The 20,207-nt window shown below is 38.7% G+C and overlaps 8 protein-coding genes across 8 annotated transcripts; 4 read left to right on the forward strand and 4 right to left on the reverse strand. All coding sequences in view use genetic code 12, as the record gives it.

The window, feature by feature from the left end:
• Positions 1-173: 173 nt before the first annotated feature.
• On the reverse strand, positions 174-1,022 carry PRE2 (proteasome core particle subunit beta 5; the record flags this gene model as incomplete). The annotated part of the gene is made up of 1 exon (XM_036812480.1): positions 174-1,022. The coding sequence occupies one exon, from the start codon at positions 1,020-1,022 to the stop codon at positions 174-176; it is 849 nt and encodes a 282-aa protein (XP_036663583.1).
• A 291-nt stretch (positions 1,023-1,313) lies between these two features.
• FHL1 (Fhl1p) lies at positions 1,314-4,496 on the reverse strand (the record flags this gene model as incomplete). Its single annotated transcript, XM_036812481.1, has 1 exon — positions 1,314-4,496. The coding sequence occupies one exon, from the start codon at positions 4,494-4,496 to the stop codon at positions 1,314-1,316; it is 3,183 nt and encodes a 1,060-aa protein (XP_036663584.1).
• Positions 4,497-4,819: 323 nt separating this feature from the next.
• SPR1 (Spr1p) lies at positions 4,820-6,256 on the forward strand (the record flags this gene model as incomplete). The annotated part of the gene is made up of 1 exon (XM_036812482.1): positions 4,820-6,256. One exon carries the CDS (start codon positions 4,820-4,822, stop codon positions 6,254-6,256), a length of 1,437 nt encoding a protein of 478 aa, XP_036663585.1.
• Positions 6,257-6,537: 281 nt separating this feature from the next.
• CPAR2_104410 (uncharacterized protein) lies at positions 6,538-7,172 on the forward strand (the record flags this gene model as incomplete). Its single annotated transcript, XM_036812483.1, has 2 exons — positions 6,538-6,540; positions 6,627-7,172. 2 exons carry the CDS (start codon positions 6,538-6,540, stop codon positions 7,170-7,172), a joined length of 549 nt encoding a protein of 182 aa, XP_036663586.1.
• An 866-nt stretch (positions 7,173-8,038) lies between these two features.
• LTE1 (mitotic regulator) lies at positions 8,039-12,313 on the forward strand (the record flags this gene model as incomplete). The annotated part of the gene is made up of 1 exon (XM_036812484.1): positions 8,039-12,313. The coding sequence occupies one exon, from the start codon at positions 8,039-8,041 to the stop codon at positions 12,311-12,313; it is 4,275 nt and encodes a 1,424-aa protein (XP_036663587.1).
• A 157-nt stretch (positions 12,314-12,470) lies between these two features.
• AMO2 (Amo2p) lies at positions 12,471-14,456 on the reverse strand (the record flags this gene model as incomplete). The annotated part of the gene is made up of 1 exon (XM_036812485.1): positions 12,471-14,456. The coding sequence occupies one exon, from the start codon at positions 14,454-14,456 to the stop codon at positions 12,471-12,473; it is 1,986 nt and encodes a 661-aa protein (XP_036663588.1).
• A 2,764-nt stretch (positions 14,457-17,220) lies between these two features.
• Positions 17,221-17,775, forward strand: PEX22 (Pex22p; the record flags this gene model as incomplete). The annotated part of the gene is made up of 1 exon (XM_036812486.1): positions 17,221-17,775. The coding sequence occupies one exon, from the start codon at positions 17,221-17,223 to the stop codon at positions 17,773-17,775; it is 555 nt and encodes a 184-aa protein (XP_036663589.1).
• A 602-nt stretch (positions 17,776-18,377) lies between these two features.
• Positions 18,378-19,238, reverse strand: FRP3 (putative ammonium permease; the record flags this gene model as incomplete). The annotated part of the gene is made up of 1 exon (XM_036812487.1): positions 18,378-19,238. The coding sequence occupies one exon, from the start codon at positions 19,236-19,238 to the stop codon at positions 18,378-18,380; it is 861 nt and encodes a 286-aa protein (XP_036663590.1).
• Between the last annotated feature and the right edge of the window lie 969 nt (positions 19,239-20,207).

Here is a 20,207-nt window from a genome sequence, read left to right on the forward strand (position 1 = left end):
TTTTTTCTTTTTTTTGTGTGCAACCTCTAGGTAGCGCCAGAGAGAGAAGAGGAAAGTTTATTGCCCTCGAGAGGTCATGTGATAGGCTGTGACACATTTTTTCTGGAACAAAGTTTAGTTTATCACGTGAATCTATTCAGTAAAACCAATGACTATGACAATGGCAGTGAAGCTTATCCATCAACATTCACAAACGATTTCTCTTTCTCTTTAACTTCCCAAAACAAATCACCCACATTGTAATTACCATGATAGGTCCATCCTTCTTCATTTACGTGATACAAGTTGATTGATCCACCGGAGTATGCATCTCTATGGGTAGCTGCCAAGATACTTCTTTTACCCAAATACAATGCTTCATCTACTGTCAAGTCCCATTTATACTCCGAATCCAACACACCGTAGGCGAATGTTTGACCTGAACCGACACAGAATAAATCACCTTTCAAACGTGTTCCATCCGAATCGACATAATATATAGTTGGTCCTTCTTTCTTTGTATGACCACAGACCATTGTTCCCATACTCAATCCCATTCCTTTGTAAGAGTAGACTAAGTTACTCAATATCTTTGATGCAGCAGCAACAGATATTCTTTCTTTTTCTCTCAATTCGTGTAATCTACATTGCGTACCTAACCATGTCTCCCAAAATTGACAATCGGCCGCACCACCAGCCATTGTACCTAGTAACTGAGGATTGATTCTGATGACCTTATTGACAGTTTGCGATGCTATCCAATTACCAGCAGTAGCACGAGAATCAACAGCAACAATGATACCTCCTTGAAAACGAAATGCCAAGGTAGTAGTACCATGTGCTATCTTTATCTTACAGTCCGGGTTTTGGGAATCATCAGTATGGGCTCTCAAGAAGTCTGTTGGTTGTGAAATTGGTGGAACGGCGATAGATGGAGCCAAGTTGAGTTGTTGGTGTGATGTGCGTGACGTATTAATTGAACTTATTTCATTCAATACATCATTATTCTGCGAATTGGTATATCTTTGAGCTATTGAATTCATGCTGGGGTAATTGATAGATGGGATGTCGTTCTTAATACTAAATGTTGCTCGTTGATGTTTGCCACTAAATTAGATTGGCTCTGTTTTTTTCTGAACTTCAATGTCGCAAAAATATTAAAGCGCGCCACTGGAGATTACACGTGAATTTCTCAATTTCTCAATTTCCACTTTTACTTCTTTCCAGCACACCGTGGATGTTAATATGCTGTATAGAGATGTCTCCAAAGTACGCCGAAACCTATCTATGACATTACTGTTACATAGTACGTAAATAATTACACCTTCTACTGACTACTGAATCTTTGCAGCCTTAGCGGGTTGCTCGTTGTCATAGCCTTCAGCATCCGCTTCCCTTTTAATCCCTGATTGAAAAGTTGGTTTGTTTGATAAAAACGTTGGAGGTCGAGAAAGACCACTTCCCACTCCCGGTGGCTTACCATAAGCCTGGGGTCTCGTATATGAGCCCGGTCTTCCCAAATTTGGTGGCTTTCCAAACAGAGGACGTGATAATGGCGGGTCTGAAGTTGATTTCATGGAGGGACGAGGTGACGGCAGCGTCGTCTGTGATTTTGGTCCATTGACAACTTTAAGCGGCAAGGTTGAATTTGGTGCTGGTGTCAGTTGCGACGAGTCATGCGCCACTTGAGAAGGGGAGTTTGTACGAAAAAGTTGTTCCAGAGGTTCATGTGAGTGCTGGAGATGCAAATCTTGAGATGTAATTTCCGATTTTGGATGAGGACTGGTTATCAGGCTCAGATTTTCAAAACCCTTATTGATCGGCTGCGAGGCAGCTGGTATTGGACTGTTTCTTGACGGCGTGCTCACAGCCAATGTCAGACCACCAGTTCCACTGTCATGCTCTTTGATGGATTTTGTCAAAGCAATGTCCAAAATTTTGCTCACTTGTTGTGGAGCTTTTTCTACCAAAAAATTCAATGCGTTGTCGCCACACCCGGCTTTAGCACCAATGCTGTTTACTTGGGCTATCGTTGTGGCTAACGCTTTCGTTATAAGCTGTGTCGCTGTTATTTTGTCATAAGCAACATTCCGTGACTTGTACAAGGTAAATAATTCAGCACGCAAATAATCTAACGACTTTTGGGTTTTTGAATCATTTGTTGGTGGTACTGATGACTGAGAGTTTGTGACTGGAACAACCTGTTTCGAAGGAGTCGCAACATGTACACCTCCTTGTTGTGCTCCCTTATTGTACTGCGCTGTAGGTACAGATGTCGGCAAAGGAGGTTGAAAATTTCTGCTCATGTACAATTGATTGCTGAGATCCTGTTGTCCCATCCTTTGATTTTGGCGAATCTCTTGCTGTCGAAGAATTTCCGCCTTCATCATTGCATCCATAAATTCTTTGTGCTTAGCTTTGATGCTATCCCTTTCAGTCTTGTAAGCCTCATCCATAGTATAGAGCCATTCATGTTCCCTTTTTGAAATTCGTTTGAATATTTTCGTGTTTTTAATACAATGGGCTATGGATGCCTGCCAGCCTTCTTGACAATACTTGAAATATGGATAAACTTCCTTTATTGCATCGATGGTTTCATTTATAGTCAATCCATTACTAGCTGCAGATGTATTCAAAACATTTGTGGCCATCGTTGTAAATGTAAGATTGGGTTTCAATCTATATTGCTCTGGTATCTCGTCAATTGAATAAACGCGTTTCGGGGTTTTCCGAGGTATGATTTTCTTAGCCTTTGGTTTAGGGAACTGAGATGGTTGTTCCAGTGTTTTTGGATAGTAGTATGATGCAATATGTAATTTTTCATCAACCGCAATCACACGTGGGGGAGGTTGTGTTCGTATAGCACCCGGATTCGATGTTACTGGGAAAATAGGTGCTTCCAATTTGGGAGGTATAGCATGTGGCATTGCCGGGTTTGCTAAAAATGGCAATGATCTGTCTGTTGATCCGAACCTGTTGTATAATTGCGAAGATATGGCTGGCCGAATTGATGCAGGCTTGCCCATTAAAGGGGTCGAACGCAAAGGTCCAACATTTTTCACAAATGATGACCTGCGTTGAGAAATGTTATCCCTCTTCTGTTTCTTGGTTTCCTCTAGGCTCTTTCTTAAATCATCCTTCTCCAAGATTAAACTTTCATTACCGCTTTGGGTTGCTAATTCAGCAATCTCTCGATTTAGCTGATTGATGCTAGCATCGATGTCCGAGATCTCCTTCTCCATCTTTGCATCTAGTTCGATGCCTTTAACCAAATCAAACTCGTCATCATCATCGTCCGCGATGGCAGATTCATTCATACGAGCAAGATTGATCACACTGTCACCAAGACCCATCTCATTGTCCTCGTTCAAAAGACTTTGAATTTGTGCATCTAGCAAATCCGATTCTTCCTCATTGATATTTTCAATCGATGTTACTCCTAAATCTTTCAATAGCTCATTGAGTTCGTCATTTGCTGCCGCTGACTTCCTTCTTGCATTTGATAGCTTCCTAATTCTCAATAATGAATCTCGCCTACTCATTGATTTTTTACGCAAAGACAGCTTATTATCATGATTGTTTTCAATATTGTACAGTTTCTTGAGTAACTCCTTTTGTATTGGAGTTTTTGAAAACAAATTGGATTTTAAGTTGATAGCATCACTGGGATTAAACTGTTTCGGCTTATTTTGCTGATCCAATGCCTCGGGTGGAGGCGCAGGTAGCATAAATTTGAAGGATATATCACCAATTTGAATCTTGACTCCATCTGTGAGTGGAATTGTGACGCCCTTTTCGACAAATGTTTCGTCTACAAAAGCCCCATTTTTTCCCAAAACCGATATCTCAAACCTTTGAGTGCCAAAGTTGTAAAAAATTTTGGCATGCCTTCTTGAAATCGCTTTTCTTTCGGATAAGTGCACATCCACGTCTTGTTGGATCAAATCGTCATTTGACTTTCTACCTAGCACGACCTGTAAAGTTTGAACGTAAAATACGTTGTTTTCAAAATCTAGCCTTGCATACGCTGAGACTCGCGAATGCGATGCCAGTTCGTCGACATCTTGATCTTGTTGCATCGTGACTCGCTTTGATTTCTCTGTCTTATTAATCGACTTGATGGTAGGATCATGCGTAGGGGTTGAGTTTATCTCTTGTGTCGATGATCCAGCTTCTGCAGCCTTTGGGCTATTTGTAAGTTGTAAAAGTGGGGTTTGAGCGCTGCTTGCAGTTTTGGAGCTTCCTACAACAGGTTCATTCAAACTGGATTCTTGAGACCCTTTGTTTTTCTCATGTTCATCTGGTTGTTGTTGTTGTTGTGGGTTGGAGGTTGTGAGCAACATGTTTAACTCCTCATCGAGTACTAGCCCTGCATCCACCTCGGGTCTGGGTGATTTTTGAGACTGGATGTGATTTTGGTTCGGTAGTTCGTGATCAGACCTTTCGATGTGAGTCAACTGTAGTTGGTTCTCGGAATGTGTTATATCGGAACCTTTCGAATCCTGTATACCGCTCATTACACCTTCTAGATTGAGCTTGTCCTTTGAATCCCTATTTCTTGTAGCAAACACCCTATAAGTAAGAAATGATGCGTTTAATAAAACCTTCGCAGACTTGATAGTCTTAATCTTGTGCACCAAGAGTGTGACGTTCACGAGATGAGCTTTTGTTATGGCTTCATCAAATTGAAATTTTTGTACTGTAGAATCGATTTTCTCGTTTAAACGTTGGTGCGCACAAAGGAAAAACCAGAAAAATTGGGAGAATCGATAGCTGCAAATATAACCACAAACACCACAAACTGAGTTTTATATAGAGAGGACACTACATAAAACCTACAATGGGCCTTTACACTAATTACATTTTGAGTATACTCTTTGTGTTGTGCTCAGCTCAAAAACACTTCAACCCACAACCATCACAAGAGTTCCGTGAATATGATTTGCTTGACACAGAATATCACCACAAAGACACATCGTCCAGGTATGATTTGCGGTCAAAAGTTTATGGTGTTAACTTAGGTGGGTGGCTTGTTACAGAGCCATGGATTACACCTTCATTGTTTGAGAAAGTAGAGGAGTTGTATGGCGAACTTCCCGTCGATGAGTATCACTTGTGTTCCACACTTGGAATCAAAGCCAAAACATATTTGAGTTATCATTGGGACACTTTTTACACCGAAGATGATTTTGCCAAAATTGCTGACTTGGGGCTAAATTTAGTTAGAATTCCTATAGGTTATTGGGCTTTTGGGTTGTTACCAGATGACATATACGTACAAGGACAAGAGAGATATCTTGATTTGGCAATCAATTGGGCAAACAAACACAATTTGAGCGTCCAAGTTGGTATCCACGGTCTCCCAGGAAGTCAAAACGGATTTGATAATTCTGGTTTTAGAACAGATAGCCCACAATGGCTCAACACAATTGAGAATACCAACTTGACTTATAAAGTGGTGGATTACGTGTTGGACAAGTATGGAAATATGACAGGTGTTCACAGTATCCAGGTTGTCAATGAGCCAATGGGCTGGTTATTGAATAAGACAAAACTTTTGGACTTTTATCGCTTTGCAGTATCATCATTCAAAGAAAAACAGCTCAGTGCAAAGCTTGTTCTTCATGATGCCTTTTACAGCATTGAGTCGTGGAACAATTTCGGTGGAGATTTTATTTTGGATCACCATTTATACGAGTGCTTTACCGATTGGCAAATCAACTACAATTTTGATGAACATCTAGATAATGTCAGGAGACAAAGCAAAAGATTGAGAAGCTCAGTTCACCCAAGTATCGTTGGAGAGTTTTCGGGTGCCTTAGATGACTGTACGAAGTTTTTAAACGGAATAGGTAGAGGTTCACGATGGGAAGGGACCTACCTATCCAATCACAAAGGATGCTGTGACGGTAAAGACGACCCAGAAAACATCATTAACAAAGACGAGATAATGCTATTCTTGAGGCAGCAGTTTTATGGATTTGAAGAGAATAGTCTTGGTTGGATATTCTGGTGTTGGAAAACTGAGGGATCAATTGTTTGGGATATGCAGCGATTGGCGGAAAACAATATGCTTCCGATGCCTTTAAAAAAGCCACCAATAAATTTAGAAACTGAAAATAAGAATACAATGGAAGTGGTTCACAATGAGAGCTTAGCAGAACCGCCAACCCAAATTTCCAACAAATTTATTGCAGTGGAAGCGAAGTCCTCCAATTTACGATTTTCGACAAGATTTTTATCAGTATGGGTAATTTTGCAAAAATTTTGGTACTAAAAGTAAATATGTTGATGTGTAATTGCTTTATGAAATCCATACCCAAGCTATAGTAATAGTTTTGCTCTCCAGAATGAACTTATATAATATGAGCCAACTATACGTCCCTATTGTCAGATGTAAATCACATAAACGATGGTTTTCGCAATTTTGGTTGCAAATTAATCTTCTATTCCTTTCCCATCCCAATCAAATGCGTGGAGCAAAAAAAGAAAAAAAAAAAAAATACTACTGGCCATCATCTCAGCCAATAGTGAATACTCATACTTTCATTCGACATAATGGTATGTGTGCGCTGGTGTGAGCCACGGGACCATTTTCCCAACTGAGCTTCTTTCACAAGAATGCGTGTTACTAACAATAGTGCTAGGTTAAAATCAAAAAGAAATCATCATTGAGAGACAAATCACAACGTAAGTCGCAACTTGCCAGTAAGATTTCTGAACTCAAAGGGTCACAACAACATATTGGATACGAGTATCATGAAAACACATTACTCAAGATAGCTAAAACTACAAAGAAACAAAAACAACAGGACAAGAGTGACCAGTTTATCAACAAGTTGGTGAACAAAGTGACATTCAATACGAGTGGAGGGATTAGCAAATCTTCCTTGCGTAGACAAAAGAGGAAGGAAAAGGAACAATTGAAGCCCAAAATGGATGAATTATTGCTGACTCTACCAGTTGGAGAAGAAACAGGGTCCAAGCTGACGAAGTTAGTTAGGTCATCAATTGAAGAGTTTGTTGATACCAAAAAGACAAATTTGAACAAACCCAATCCAACAAAGATCACGGGACACAGGAAGATCATGATAGAGGAGCACAAGAATTTTGGTAATGTGTTGAAGAATCCCGAATTCAAAAAGTCTCCCTTTGATGCGTTGAAAAATGCAATTAGACAGAATATGAGTTAGAATGCGACGGCAATTTTGGTGGAATTGTGTTTACAGGAAAGGATTTGTGGGCAACGGTGGACTATTGTATGTCAATTCAACAAGTTGCCAGTGCCAGTGCCAGTGCCAGTGCCAGTGCCAGCGCCAGTACATACAGCATTTCGTTCCGAGGAAAGGTGGCCAGAAAGTGATTTGGCGAATTGGATTTTGAACAAATAGGGCTCATCCGCTATCGAGTTCACAATAATTAGCCTCCTGTCCAGCAAGACATTATATAATGATTATGGCTATCGTTTTCCGAGGTGGATAAATTATACATTCGTTGTATTACTTCCAAGTAGTTGCTAAAAATACAAGCCCAAAATCAAACTAAATATACAGAGTCAATTTTATTAGAACACAACATATTCGATTGTGATAATTCATCGTCAAAAGATGGAATTACAACGATCAATCCGTCTCCGTCTCTCTTTCTCACTTCATTGTATTGTCTCATAAAACAAAAGTTAGTCGCGTAAAAAAATGAATATGAAAATGTAAACAAAAACAAAAGTAACCAACAACAATAAAACATACGAATAGTTCGAGCAAATAAAAAAAGACAGAAGACAAAAACAAATTACAAAACAGCACAAGTAAAAAGACAAAACAACCAGTCAACATTCTTTCAACCCCATTTGTGAGTTCATTGTTCAATTTTAGTCGATCTTGCATTTTTCTAGGATTCAGGGTGTCCTATAGTAACCATTTGTTGTTGTTTTATTTTTTTTCTTTGTGGAAATATAAACAAGGGGAGAAAAGAAAAGTTCAAAACCATCAACTAAAACTCACTTCAGTTGAATTTCAAAATTTACATTTAGCATCACGAACCAATTACCATCAAAGAGATGGAAAAAGAGGTTTCTGTATCAGCTCAATCGGATGATCCATGGGTGGATACCAGTAGCTCATCAATGAAGCGAAAAGAAGAGCAACTTGGGAATACATCAAACAACATTCAGTCAACCAAATTGCGAGCGGCACATTCTCCCAAATCAAAAGAAAAGGACAAAATAAAGGAAAGTCCCGTCTCCCAGCAAAAGCTACCCGAGCCAGATGTCGAAAGTTTAGAAACAGAGCCGAATTTTATTTCAAAGTCATTATCTGATACAGGCATTTATCAACAACATATGGCCCCCGAATACCAATACAATAAACACAATGAATCTATATTTGATGACGAAAAGTTGTTTCCGTGTTTGCCAACCGACAATTCTGAAACTAGTTTGGTAAAATTTGACGAACAAAACCCAGAGCTTATAAACCACGCCACCCTTCATGCATTGATTGTTCAAATGACATCCCCCGAGGTTATCGACTACAACCTTATAAGTGATTTCTTCCTCACTTATAGGCTCTTCACCAATAGTAACGAAATTATGGGCTTATTAACAACGAGACTAATTTGGTCACTACAATACATCAACTCAGGAACTGAATCTAATACCAAGCTCGGGAAACTAGTCTTGCTCCGAACGTTTGTGGTGTTACGGCATTGGATAATCAATTATTTTATTGATGATTTCGACAACAATCACCAACTATGCGACCAATTCTCACTGACACTTAATGGGATAATAAAGGAGTCGAACTTGATTTGCAAAACCAATTTCAAGCTGACTGGGGACTACATATATGTGACGAAAATCCTAAAAGAATTAAAAATGCACTGGCTCTCATTATTGAACAAATTTTGGCTCCTTGGAGTTGACATTAATATCATTATGACGGAGAGTACTTTATCGACGTATAATATTCCGTTAACCAATGATCTCAAGAGCTCCAACCGACTTTCAAAATCGAATACAGAAATGTCAATACACACAAACCCTTCGTATCGTCGGTCTGCCATGCTTTCATTATACGATCTGAAGATCCATCACAAGATGCTTATATTTGATGATGATTCAAGCCAAGAAGAAAATCCACAATTTTCCATAAATAACCTTTTACTACACCACCAGTCATCTCGATCATCGATAAATAACAAAATTCATGAAATGCAGAAACATAAAAGAATGATGAGGTCCCCCATTTTTGGCTCCTCATTTGAAATCTCGGCAAAATCATCACCCTTTATAGCACCAGACTTAACTCAAACCCCACGCACACCTTCAAGTAACCCACACCCACTGAGAAATAAGAAGGTTTTGGCTCAAACAACTAGGCACAATCGAATGGAAATAAAAGATTCATCTTTGGATTTGAAAAAAACAAAGGATCCAAATGTGAACCTGACAACACCCACCAAAAGCCGAAAAACAAAGGCAGATCCTTATAAGGAAATCGGGTTTTCAACAAATGGTAATGTCAAGCTCCCAACATCAAAAATTCATTCGATCCTTCCCCCAACACCTGTCAAGAAAATGGATTGCAAAATTGTCAAGGAGAATATACTCCAAACACAAACAGACAATTCACAGTTTCTACCCCCAGCTTTTGATGGGGATCACCATGACGAGTTCTCGAGGAAAAAATCAATCAGAAAATTGATGGATGGCTGGAAAAGATCACTTTCGGCACATTCTCGCACTTCTGATGTCGAAATAAAACCATCGCTGGCACTTCAAAGAGAGCAATCAACTTCAAATGCCTCAGTTAACAATCTTGGAGATTTAATATGTGATGCTATGCATGTAGTGGATGAGCGGAATATTGGAAACAGAGTTGATGTGTTGAGCGCTAGAATCGTTGACGAATTAGAATATTTGATACAGTACTACATGGACTCGAACTCAAACAGCATCATTCACGAAGTTGACGGGTGTTTTATTGACGAGGATGGAGATAGATTTGTGGATGTCCCAGAGGAGGCAAGTCGTCAAGAGGTAGACTTGCAACCCATTGAAGTGTCGAATGACAACGATGATGACGACGATGTTGACATCAATGACTTATCAGAATTGAACATTATAAAGATTGACAACTTGATCAATGAAAAGGAAGATGGGCCGGTCCAAACTATCAAGGTGCAAAGAAATATTTCGGAAAATATACTTGACGAACTTAATATTTCAGGAGAGTCGTTCCAAAAGGCAGCAAGTATCAATTGGAATGACGATGATGCCGTTGATTTAAATGCATCTGCAGAAAGGGAAACCCTTTTGCTGCATGATGAATTTGATGAATTTTGTATCACCAATGGATCAAAGGCAAAAGATGATCAAGTGTATGAAGCAGCAAACTTTAATTTCCCGCAATCCGCTCAATCTTTTGAGACTTCCACTATATCCACCCCTAGCAATATTACCCTGTACGATGCTGAAGTAGCTGAATTGGGAATCGCCATGAGTCCGCCACCAGTCAAACCAAAAAGAGTGAGCTACATTGAAGGTGCACACTCTAGCCTTGTTTACAACCCAAGAATCTCGAGAATATCTCGTAACTCTATTGGCTCTGGCATCAAAAGAGAGTCGATGGCGTCTTATCTCAGTTATGACTCCGCATTCTCAATCACTAATGATAGCAACTCGTGCAAGGGGAATCATACCTATAACACCGGTCTTCGCAAAAAAACTGGATTCAACAACCTTAGGGCCGATGTTGAGGAAATTGAAAATCGCTTAGGCCCTTCCATCAACTTGAGGTCATCACAAATGTCGCGTCAAACTTCAAAAAGCTCACGTAAAAGTATTAGATTCAGCGTTTTACGTGCACTCACAGAGTTACCCTTTAACGAAGTTGATATCAATTCTGAAAAGAACAATCAATCACGTTATTCCTCAGCTGATATGGCCAATAGTTCCATTTTCTCTGTCGCTATTCGAAGCAGACGGGAATCAAACAGAGCTGAGCATACACAGAATACGGCAGTTACTGGCTCGTCGGGAGGCTCTATCGTGATACCGGGAATCAGCTCCTACGCATTGAAAGAATTGGCCGCCATTCCCGATGAGTCAATGAGGTCTACTGAGGACCCAATTGAGTACGCATTCAACAAATTGGAGGGGAAAAATGTCCCTGTGTTTACGCCAAAGAGAAATGATGAAGATAATGACAGTGACTTCCAAGTGGAAGATACCGAGGACATACTTCGTCAGATCAATGATGCAAGGTCCGAAGATGCCATCGGGTCAACTTTCGATATTAGTAATGTTACCCCATTAACGCCAATCAGGAAGCGTACCACTTTCAAGACAGATAGTTCCGTCAACCATTCAACTTCGACACCAGAAAGAAGCATCGCAATGGATGTGTTTGATTTTCAACAGCCAGGAAAAATTAATGATTTAGAGGTAATGGAACACCCTTCACCAAAAATTATCCTTGACAACTATTCTCCCTCAAGTGATCTTTTGTCGGTGAGGTACATCATGGATACCAATGCACATATTTCATTTGTGTTGTCCTTTGATTCAAAGTCATTGGCCGACCACTTTACCGTAATTGAAAAGGACATGTTGCAGGAAGTGGATTGGAAGGATTTGATTGAGTTGAAGTGGAACAAGAAATTGACACCCGTCAATAGTTGGCTAGAGATAATAGTCAACGATGACTATTACATGAAAAACAAAGGAGTCAATTTGGTTATTGCCAGGTTCAATCTCATGGTAAATTGGATTATATCAGAGATTCTTCTCACTCAAAGCCAAGTTGAACGCATCAATATAATTTCTCGGTTTATCCATATTGCTCAACATTGTTTAACTTTGCAAAATTATGGAACTTTAATGCAAGTAATTTTGGCATTGACGTCACAAAAGGTGCAAGGTTTCAAAAGCACATGGCGTAACTTACCTCCCGGTGATATATTGACTTTGAAAACCTTGGAAGAATTGGCATCACCGTTGAAAAACTTTTTGAATGTTAGGTTATCTATTAATCATGCTACGCCTTCAAAAGGATGTATTCCATTTGTGGGGTTATATTTATCAGATTTAACTTTTAATGCCGAAAGACCAACTTTTGTCAACAAGGATAACATTACCAAGGATGCACCTGAGTTGATTAATTTTTCAAAATTTAGAACTTCGGTACATATAGTCAAGTCATTGTCACAATGCATTGAGTGGTCGAGTAACTACCAGATTGAAATCCAACCGGACTTATTGTCAAAGTGTCTATACATCAAGTCGTTGGATGAAGAGGAGATGAACTATTGTATTCTGTTTACATATGACTAATTCTTAATAACTACAAATTTAATTCATAACGTAAAAGCACACACCATTCTTAATAGATTATTTTAATAATACACAATAATATGATTAGAAATATACCGATATCAAAAACTCTTTCAATTAGTTCATACTTTATACACTTACACACTTACACAGACTCTTATATCTTAGTTTTGCAACAAGCATCATCGCCTTCACCCTCAACCAAGATACTCTTGTTGAAAGAGTTGTTAGCTTGAGGAATGTCCAAAGCTGGATTTCTGTCAAAGAAATTGAATGGGGCTAATTGAATATTGTGAGTCTCAACTGGCATAACTGGGAAATCTTCCACTCTTGGAATATGAGTGAATCCCAAAGTGGCCCAAACAACACAATCTTCATTTCTAACGTTGTCAACACCATTGGCCCAAACACCAACACCAGTATCCTTTTGAGATTGGTTGGTGAATTCACCAGCAGCATACAATTCATGGTCGCGGTATTTAGTGACCCAAACCTGTTGAGTTGCATATGTAGCTCTTTTGGTGTTGAAGGAATCCTTATCGGCCAACAACATTTGCCTTGCTGGCATATTGATCTTGTAACCAACTGGAGTTTTGGAAACTGGGTTGATGATGTTTTCATTGATGATCTTGTAAGTTCTGTTTGTAAATGGTGATTGATCAACATAACCAGCTTTCTCAACAAAGTGACGGTCGGTAACGAATCCAATGCCAAACGGATTCAAGTCCTTGTCCTTTGGCAATTTCTTGGTGTCGTCAAAAACAACAGTGTTTTTGTGACCATCGACTGCAGGGTCAATTCTAAATGACAAAATGTGTTGATGGTAAGCAGCCATACAATTTGGTGCAACAATGGTACCCCATGGAACCTTGACATTTTCATCAATTGGCATGGTGGACAAGATACCAGTGGCTCTGGTTTCAATATCAATGGAACCATCACTGACAAATTTCAAGTTGATAATGTACTCGTAGTTGGCAACTGTAGCAATGGTTTGCACAATAAAGATTCTCTTTCTAGCAACAACAGCATTCAATGTTCTGTAGTTGACGTGCTTGTATAATAAACCATCATCTTGTTCGTGCATACAAACAGTGTTTGGAATAGTGATTGGCTCACCATTGGCATGAATACTATGACCATCCATGTACTTGATAACTCCCAAACAGTCACATCCCAAGTTCAATCTGTTACCATAAGAACCAAATCCACAATCACCTAAATCAAAAGCTTGTTTTCTGTGGTATGGCTTTCTTGGATCACCGTATGGGACAGTCATTTCAGACAAGGAAATTCTGTAAAACACTTGTCTGCCTTTGAACCAACCATCATAAACGGCAAAACCTTCTCTACAAGTTGGAGCAACTCTAAACTCCCAACCTTGCCATTTAACTTTACCATCTTTAACAGTGAAAGAAGGTCCCTCTGGTTGAGAAATCAACAATGGTTTGACATCTCTAGCTACTGTTTCACCATTCAAGTCTGGATGATACTCCCTACATGGAACTTCTTGCCATGGTCCAGTCGGGGTAGTTGTCTCATCAAATCCACCTGGCAAGTAATCCATCCTGATAAATTTCTTGGTGAAAGCTTCAAACACTGGAGAAAATTTCAATGGCAAGGAATAGTGGTTGGATTCACTATGTCCATTACCAGCCAAAACATACATGAAACATTGAATCAATGGTCTCTTTTCATTTGGGTCATCAGTAGCATAAATCCATGGATCGTTTCTAATAGTGTAACCTTTTGGCAATTTCAACTTTTCAACCTCTGCCAACACGGCGGGGTGCTTGTTGCAATATTCTTCAAGTTCCATCATATCATCTGGCAAGTTTGGACCAACTACACCTTTTGGTTGTTTCACCTTGGTGATGACGTGACCGGCAGTAACATTGACCAAGGCTTTGTGGAAATCAAACGTGTTGGTATAATAGTAACAATACAAAACTCTTGGAATCTTTGGAGTTGGTAATCCTTCTCTTTCAGCAGTGATGTAATCGATCATTGATTTTTTGGGCGGATCACATCTGTCGATTTGAACAAAATGGACATTAGCTGAAGCTGGATAAGCATCCTTGACCAACTTTGCAGCTAATCTGATCTCGTAGTCTTTGGCTTGAGTGAATGGATGAAGTGACATTCTTGGAAACTAAAGTTTGACTTATGGAGTTGAGGAAAATTTTAATGAAACTGAAAGAATGGTAAAAGACATTTCAATCCATTTAAATAGTGATGAATGTGTGTCTACTGGAGGGGACCGTGTTATTACTAGATAAACGCCATAGTTGAAAAATTTCAATGTTGCACAAAGAAAATATTAGTTCCGACGAAAGCGATTTAAACTACCTTCTTAATACGGACAATGCGCTAATTACACCAAGAGTAGTAACTATACACACACGTTCTTTTGCATATTACAGTGTACAAGAAAATAATTTTACCAGATCGTTGTGGTTGCAGTTTCGGGTCCACGTTACAGCGTTTGGCCAAAATGTTTTAAGTTTTCCGCTTGGGAAAACGTGGATGCTGTGGTTTAACAGACGCATGAACTGAGGTTACATTGGGTTGAGGTCGTAGCAGCTATGATTGTGGGGGGGCAACCACCCGTTGGTCTACAACAACATGACCCACATAGATTAGTCTCCCTGAACCTCTTGGACCAGCCTCTCTTCAACCGAATAGAGCCTGAAATTCGCGTGCTTAAGAATTGCGTGTGGCACTACCATGTTAGGAAATGTAAAACGCAATGCACACTCCCCTTTTAGTAATTTAGCATATTCCGTTTGCGCACACGCGTAGACACTATCTTTTGTGGTGGTTTCAGATAATAGCACACATGGCGACGTCTGCGAGGTGGATAAAGGGCATGCAACCCCGTCCAATTTGATGTGCTACCTGCTATACAGATAGCTAATTTACAGATTTGTTGAGACAATAACGATATGAGTGGCTTTGTGAAGGAGGAGGGGAGGAGAGATAATTCAACCGTTGACGATTTATCTTCAAACTTTATTTGCAAACTTCTGATTCTTGCATTATTTCTTCTGGCACATGAAGGGTAGGATTCGTTAGTCAAATGTGAAATGCATTCCCTGCCCCACTTTGATGAATTGATGCAACATTGAAAGAAAAGCAATATATGTGGATAGTGCATTTGGCGTGCATGGCCATCATTTGTATGCAAGATTTCCATAGGTTTTGAAAACATGAAAGAGGGGGCCCAAGACACTTTGAATGAAAATGAGTCCATAATTAGTCATTGAGATACTCTTAGACGGCAACTACTTGAAGTTAAAACTGTACTTACGCTTAGTTGTTGAAGACCGTTTAGCTATCCTTAGCGGTTGAACAGGCGGCATTTTGACATTTTTTGAGGTGGCACTGGTTGAAGTATGGATAAAAGAACTTATCAAAAATAACAAGTGTCCAAACCCATTTGAGAAGAGACGGACAAATGACACTTAATTCAGATGTCAATGTTGTAAATTGGAGAAATGAGGGGAAGAAAAAGTGACTTCTTTATTTGGTCTTTTTTGAGAAGTTCAAGGCTGTATTGAATATGGGAACCATACAAATAAAGATAAGCTTGATTGGAATAACGACAAACATAGTGTCTAATACAGTCCAATCAAATATGAGTTATGTGTTACACGGTGAGAATACATGCGACAAAGTGCCTACAGGACTTTTCACCTATTCCAGTTCACAGAGATCTGGAGGGACCCAAATTTAGTTGCCTCTTGTGTAGTTGGAAGTAACAAATGTGACACACAAGCAGTGGCGAAAAATCAATTACATGAGGTGCCACTATGGGTTGACCAAGCAATAAAGATACGTAAAAACATTGCAGAGTTTGCAGTGCGGTTCAGTGACGGTGATTCATGGCATATACATATGAAGATGGTTCAAAACTCCGCATTTGAGGACTACCCTGAGGCAATATTGTATTTATACTGATATGAAGTGTTCACAAGGCTATTACAGTAATAATGAGCTTGATGGGCTGCTGGCTGTGACAAAAAGAATTGAATCGTAGTGGATAAATAGGAGAAGGTGGTTGTGGTAAATATGTTGCTTCCATAGTGACAATAATATATGACCTGTATTACGTTTTATGACAAACAGGTTTACTCTATGATACAAGTGGACTAGATTCCCTCCACATCCGTAATGAGGTCTGCATACACCACCACCAACATACTGTCTCACAACTTTCTACTTGTTCCTCTTCTCCTCCAAACTCCACACGCCACACTCCACACTCCGCACCCCCTTCCCCCCTTTAGACGCAAAAAAAAAAAAAATTTTGTTGGGAAAAAAGAATAAATGTAATCACGTGAAAAGCTGCTACCAAATCGACGGAATGATTCTGTGGGCTGATGAACTTACATCAGATGATTCACAAACCAATTTCAAATGAGCTACAATAAAAGGAGAAGCTATTTCACTCTCCACATCTCCTTTTAAATAACTACTTTATATCTATCAAATTTACACTCAGAACCCAGAACTCTAGCTCACCATTCCCATTTGTCTGCAAAAATTCAGTTTTCAAAGCTTAAACACACCAACGCCAAACGTTCACAGAAAGAAAAAAAAAGAAATTAAAACAAAATTGTCTCAACAAAAATTTTTGGCAATATCATTTCTTAGCAAACCTCATTATACAAAAGTATATTATTTGTATATATATATATATATAGCCACCAAAAGGAGGTTCCAAAAGACACTGTGAAGATATAAAACATTTGACATATCCACAATTTACATCAAGATATAAATCACCTTTTGATATTTACTTTTGTGTGTGATACAGATAACAGAACCACACATAGTTTTTACAATTGAGATATACACGCCAGGCACTTTTATCATATACATATATATTCCCAACCAAATCAATTATGATGAGCAGAAAAGCACAAAGAAACCCCACATTATACTTGGCAGCTCTAATAGCAACGTCAGCAGTGGCCATATCTTACAAAGTGTACGACTCATATATTAAATCGTCATCATCATCATCATCGTCATCATCACAACAAGAGTCCAAAGGTAAGACGTCGTTATCAACTACTAAATCGTTCACCATATCTAAAAAGTACCTCAACAAGTCAATTGCAATCACACTTTCATCATCATTCCTATCGTCACAATTGCCGCTTAATGACATACTTACTACACAAGAGAATATGATTTTCATTATTCCACCAAATTTGAATGAAGATGACTTGAATTTGAAAATACCACCAAATTTTAAGCTATTAAAGTGTTCGAATGTACAAGGGTATTTACAAATATTGAAAAATCTAAAACCAGATTGTTTATTATTGTGCAGTGATGATTTAGGTATCAATTATAGCAACTTATCGCTGGATTTGCGTAATTTCATTAGAACAATCATCAATGTTGAACAAGATGAGGATTTGTTGGTACAGGTTAGACCAGTTTTTAGTTAGTCAAGGGCAGGAAAGAATCAGGGAGAGAGTAATTTCATATCGCGTTCTCATTCCTCTTTCGAATTTATAGTTCCCATCACATAGCAAGCATTAGTATAATAATACATATATACACACATGTCTATCGCATTGAAACAATTGTGTCTTTGTAAAGTGGTCAAGTCTTGTATCGGCAATTATTTTTTTCCGTCTTATTCTAGATCCGCTCTTACAATTTAGTGGAACCGAAAGTTAATCGAACTCCGACATTGACGTGACAAGTACTAATGAAGTTTATTTTTTACAATTGTACTGAATGGGCAAGATTATGAACCAGGTATCAAAGCTGAGTGTACTTTGCTAGACAACCATGCTTCTAAGTTTAGTAGCTGGAGAGATATCAATTGAATACAAACACTGAAAATCCTATATTGGCATTCTACAATAACAGACGTCTCTTCAAAATAAATAATTGTTATTAAAATGCAAGCCCGTTTACAAATCATAAACAAATTAGAATAAACATGTATTAACAAAATTAGTAGATGGAGAAGACGATAGTTCGTTATTATTAATTAAAGAAAAAAGGGAATCAGATTAAAAAGCATTGGCCTTATTCTGCTCTAAGCTTGGCTAGTCTTTTCCTTTCCTCTCCAACGGTCTTCCAAATCTGGCAATGGAAGTGCCTTAACCACAAGATAACTGTTTTGTGGATTAGCAATACCAGCATAAGCATTATACCAAGCAGCAAATGCACTCAATAAACCAAAAACACCACCAGCTTTAGTGACACCTTCTCTTGCAGAAATTGATCCAATACCCAATAACAAAAATGTAAGCGTCAAAAAGAAGAAGATGGAAAAGAATGCTAATGTAGACTTGAGGGTCATAATCATCATGAAAAATGTAAAAATAGCCCAAGCAAGAAGGAAAAGACCAACAGCAAACTCAAGTTCTTGAGCGTGTCCATCATAAGCAGCAATAATACCAAATGCAGGAACTTGAATTGAAGCCCAAGACATCCAGAATCCACCATATGAACACAATGCAACGCCACCAAAAGTGTTTCCCAAAATAAGTTCAAAGAAACCAGCAAGCAATTGAGCAGCACCACCGTAGAAATAAGCCAACCCAACAAGAATATTTGGAATGTGAACACCTCTAGCACCACAATTGATTAAACTAAGGACAAATGTGGTCAATGCAAAACCACTTAAACCCAACGGAGCCGGATTTGCATATTCAGTCTTTTGTGGTGGAGCCAAACCTGGGTTCATCATACCACCAAAGGCTTGAGCCAAATCGGAACGCAAGTACCTTTCATTACCGAAATAAATGTAATCCCCTTCAGAACGAACTTCACCCCAGTGTGGTCCATACACATCTTTGTTTGGGTTGTGAGATGCATCTTGTTGACCTTCACTGTATGGAGTAATTTCATCTTGATTGCCAACATTGGCAGTAGCTGGTTGTTCAGTAGACATCGTAGATAGCTTTAGTGATCAGTTATGATATGAGATTTCTGTTGTAATTGTAGTAGCAATAGCAGTTGTAATTGTAGTTGTATGAATTAATAAGCAAACTCAATAGCAATAATTTGATATTTGGTTGTTACTCTGGTATAAGGATATTCTGTGAGTTAACGTAAGATAATTTTTTTGATAACCAAGAGGGTAGAGTAATGAGATATAGGAAAAAAAAGGGAAACAGAGTTGTATTATATATGTACTTTATTGAAATTTAAGGAAACCCGCACATCGTGTGATTCTGTGTGAACTTGTTACTGTTTGATGTACTTCTTCTTTTTTATGGAGAAGAAAAAAATTTTAGAGTATTACTACAATGGTACAAAATGGAGATCTTCTTGTGATACAAATTGACGCTAAACTCTTAAAATCTTATTGTTCTTTTTCTTATTAAATGTGGTGGTGCTCTTTGGTAACTAAATTAAAGTTCTCATAGTATGATTAAAGGTTCGTTGTGGTGGTGTTTCAAAGCTTACACAAAACGTAGACTCCGGTGTGTTCTTCTTTGACAAGAAGACGAGGATTGAAGCAAAACATGGTTTCAGCGTTTAATATTGGCCAGCGCTTCCTTTTTCTTTTTTTTTTTTTGTTTACTGTACATGGGCGCTTATTCATGTAGCAGCTATTTACACGAATGTACAGGAGCTTTAGTTCCGTCTTGTTACATTTACAAGTTAAACTTTTACCTTTTTAAGTAGCATGCAGAACTCAGACTGTAAATTACATTACCTTTTGTGATGTAATAACAAGCATTTTCTTCAAGTGTTGTTTATGTTTGTATCACTTTCGGGTTGGGCAGTTGGTTTTTTAATGCGGGTTGTTTGAGTGGTAGCAGTTTTAAACTTCTTGTACCGGGTTTCAAGCTTTTCTCATATTATGCCGGTCGTTCCCTATGGCCAGCTCTCTCCTTTGACGAGTCGAAGTGAC

This window comes from Candida parapsilosis, contig 005569, assembly GCF_000182765.1.
Source record: "Candida parapsilosis strain CDC317 annotated contig 005569".
NCBI lineage: Eukaryota > Fungi > Ascomycota > Pichiomycetes > Serinales > Debaryomycetaceae > Lodderomyces > Lodderomyces parapsilosis.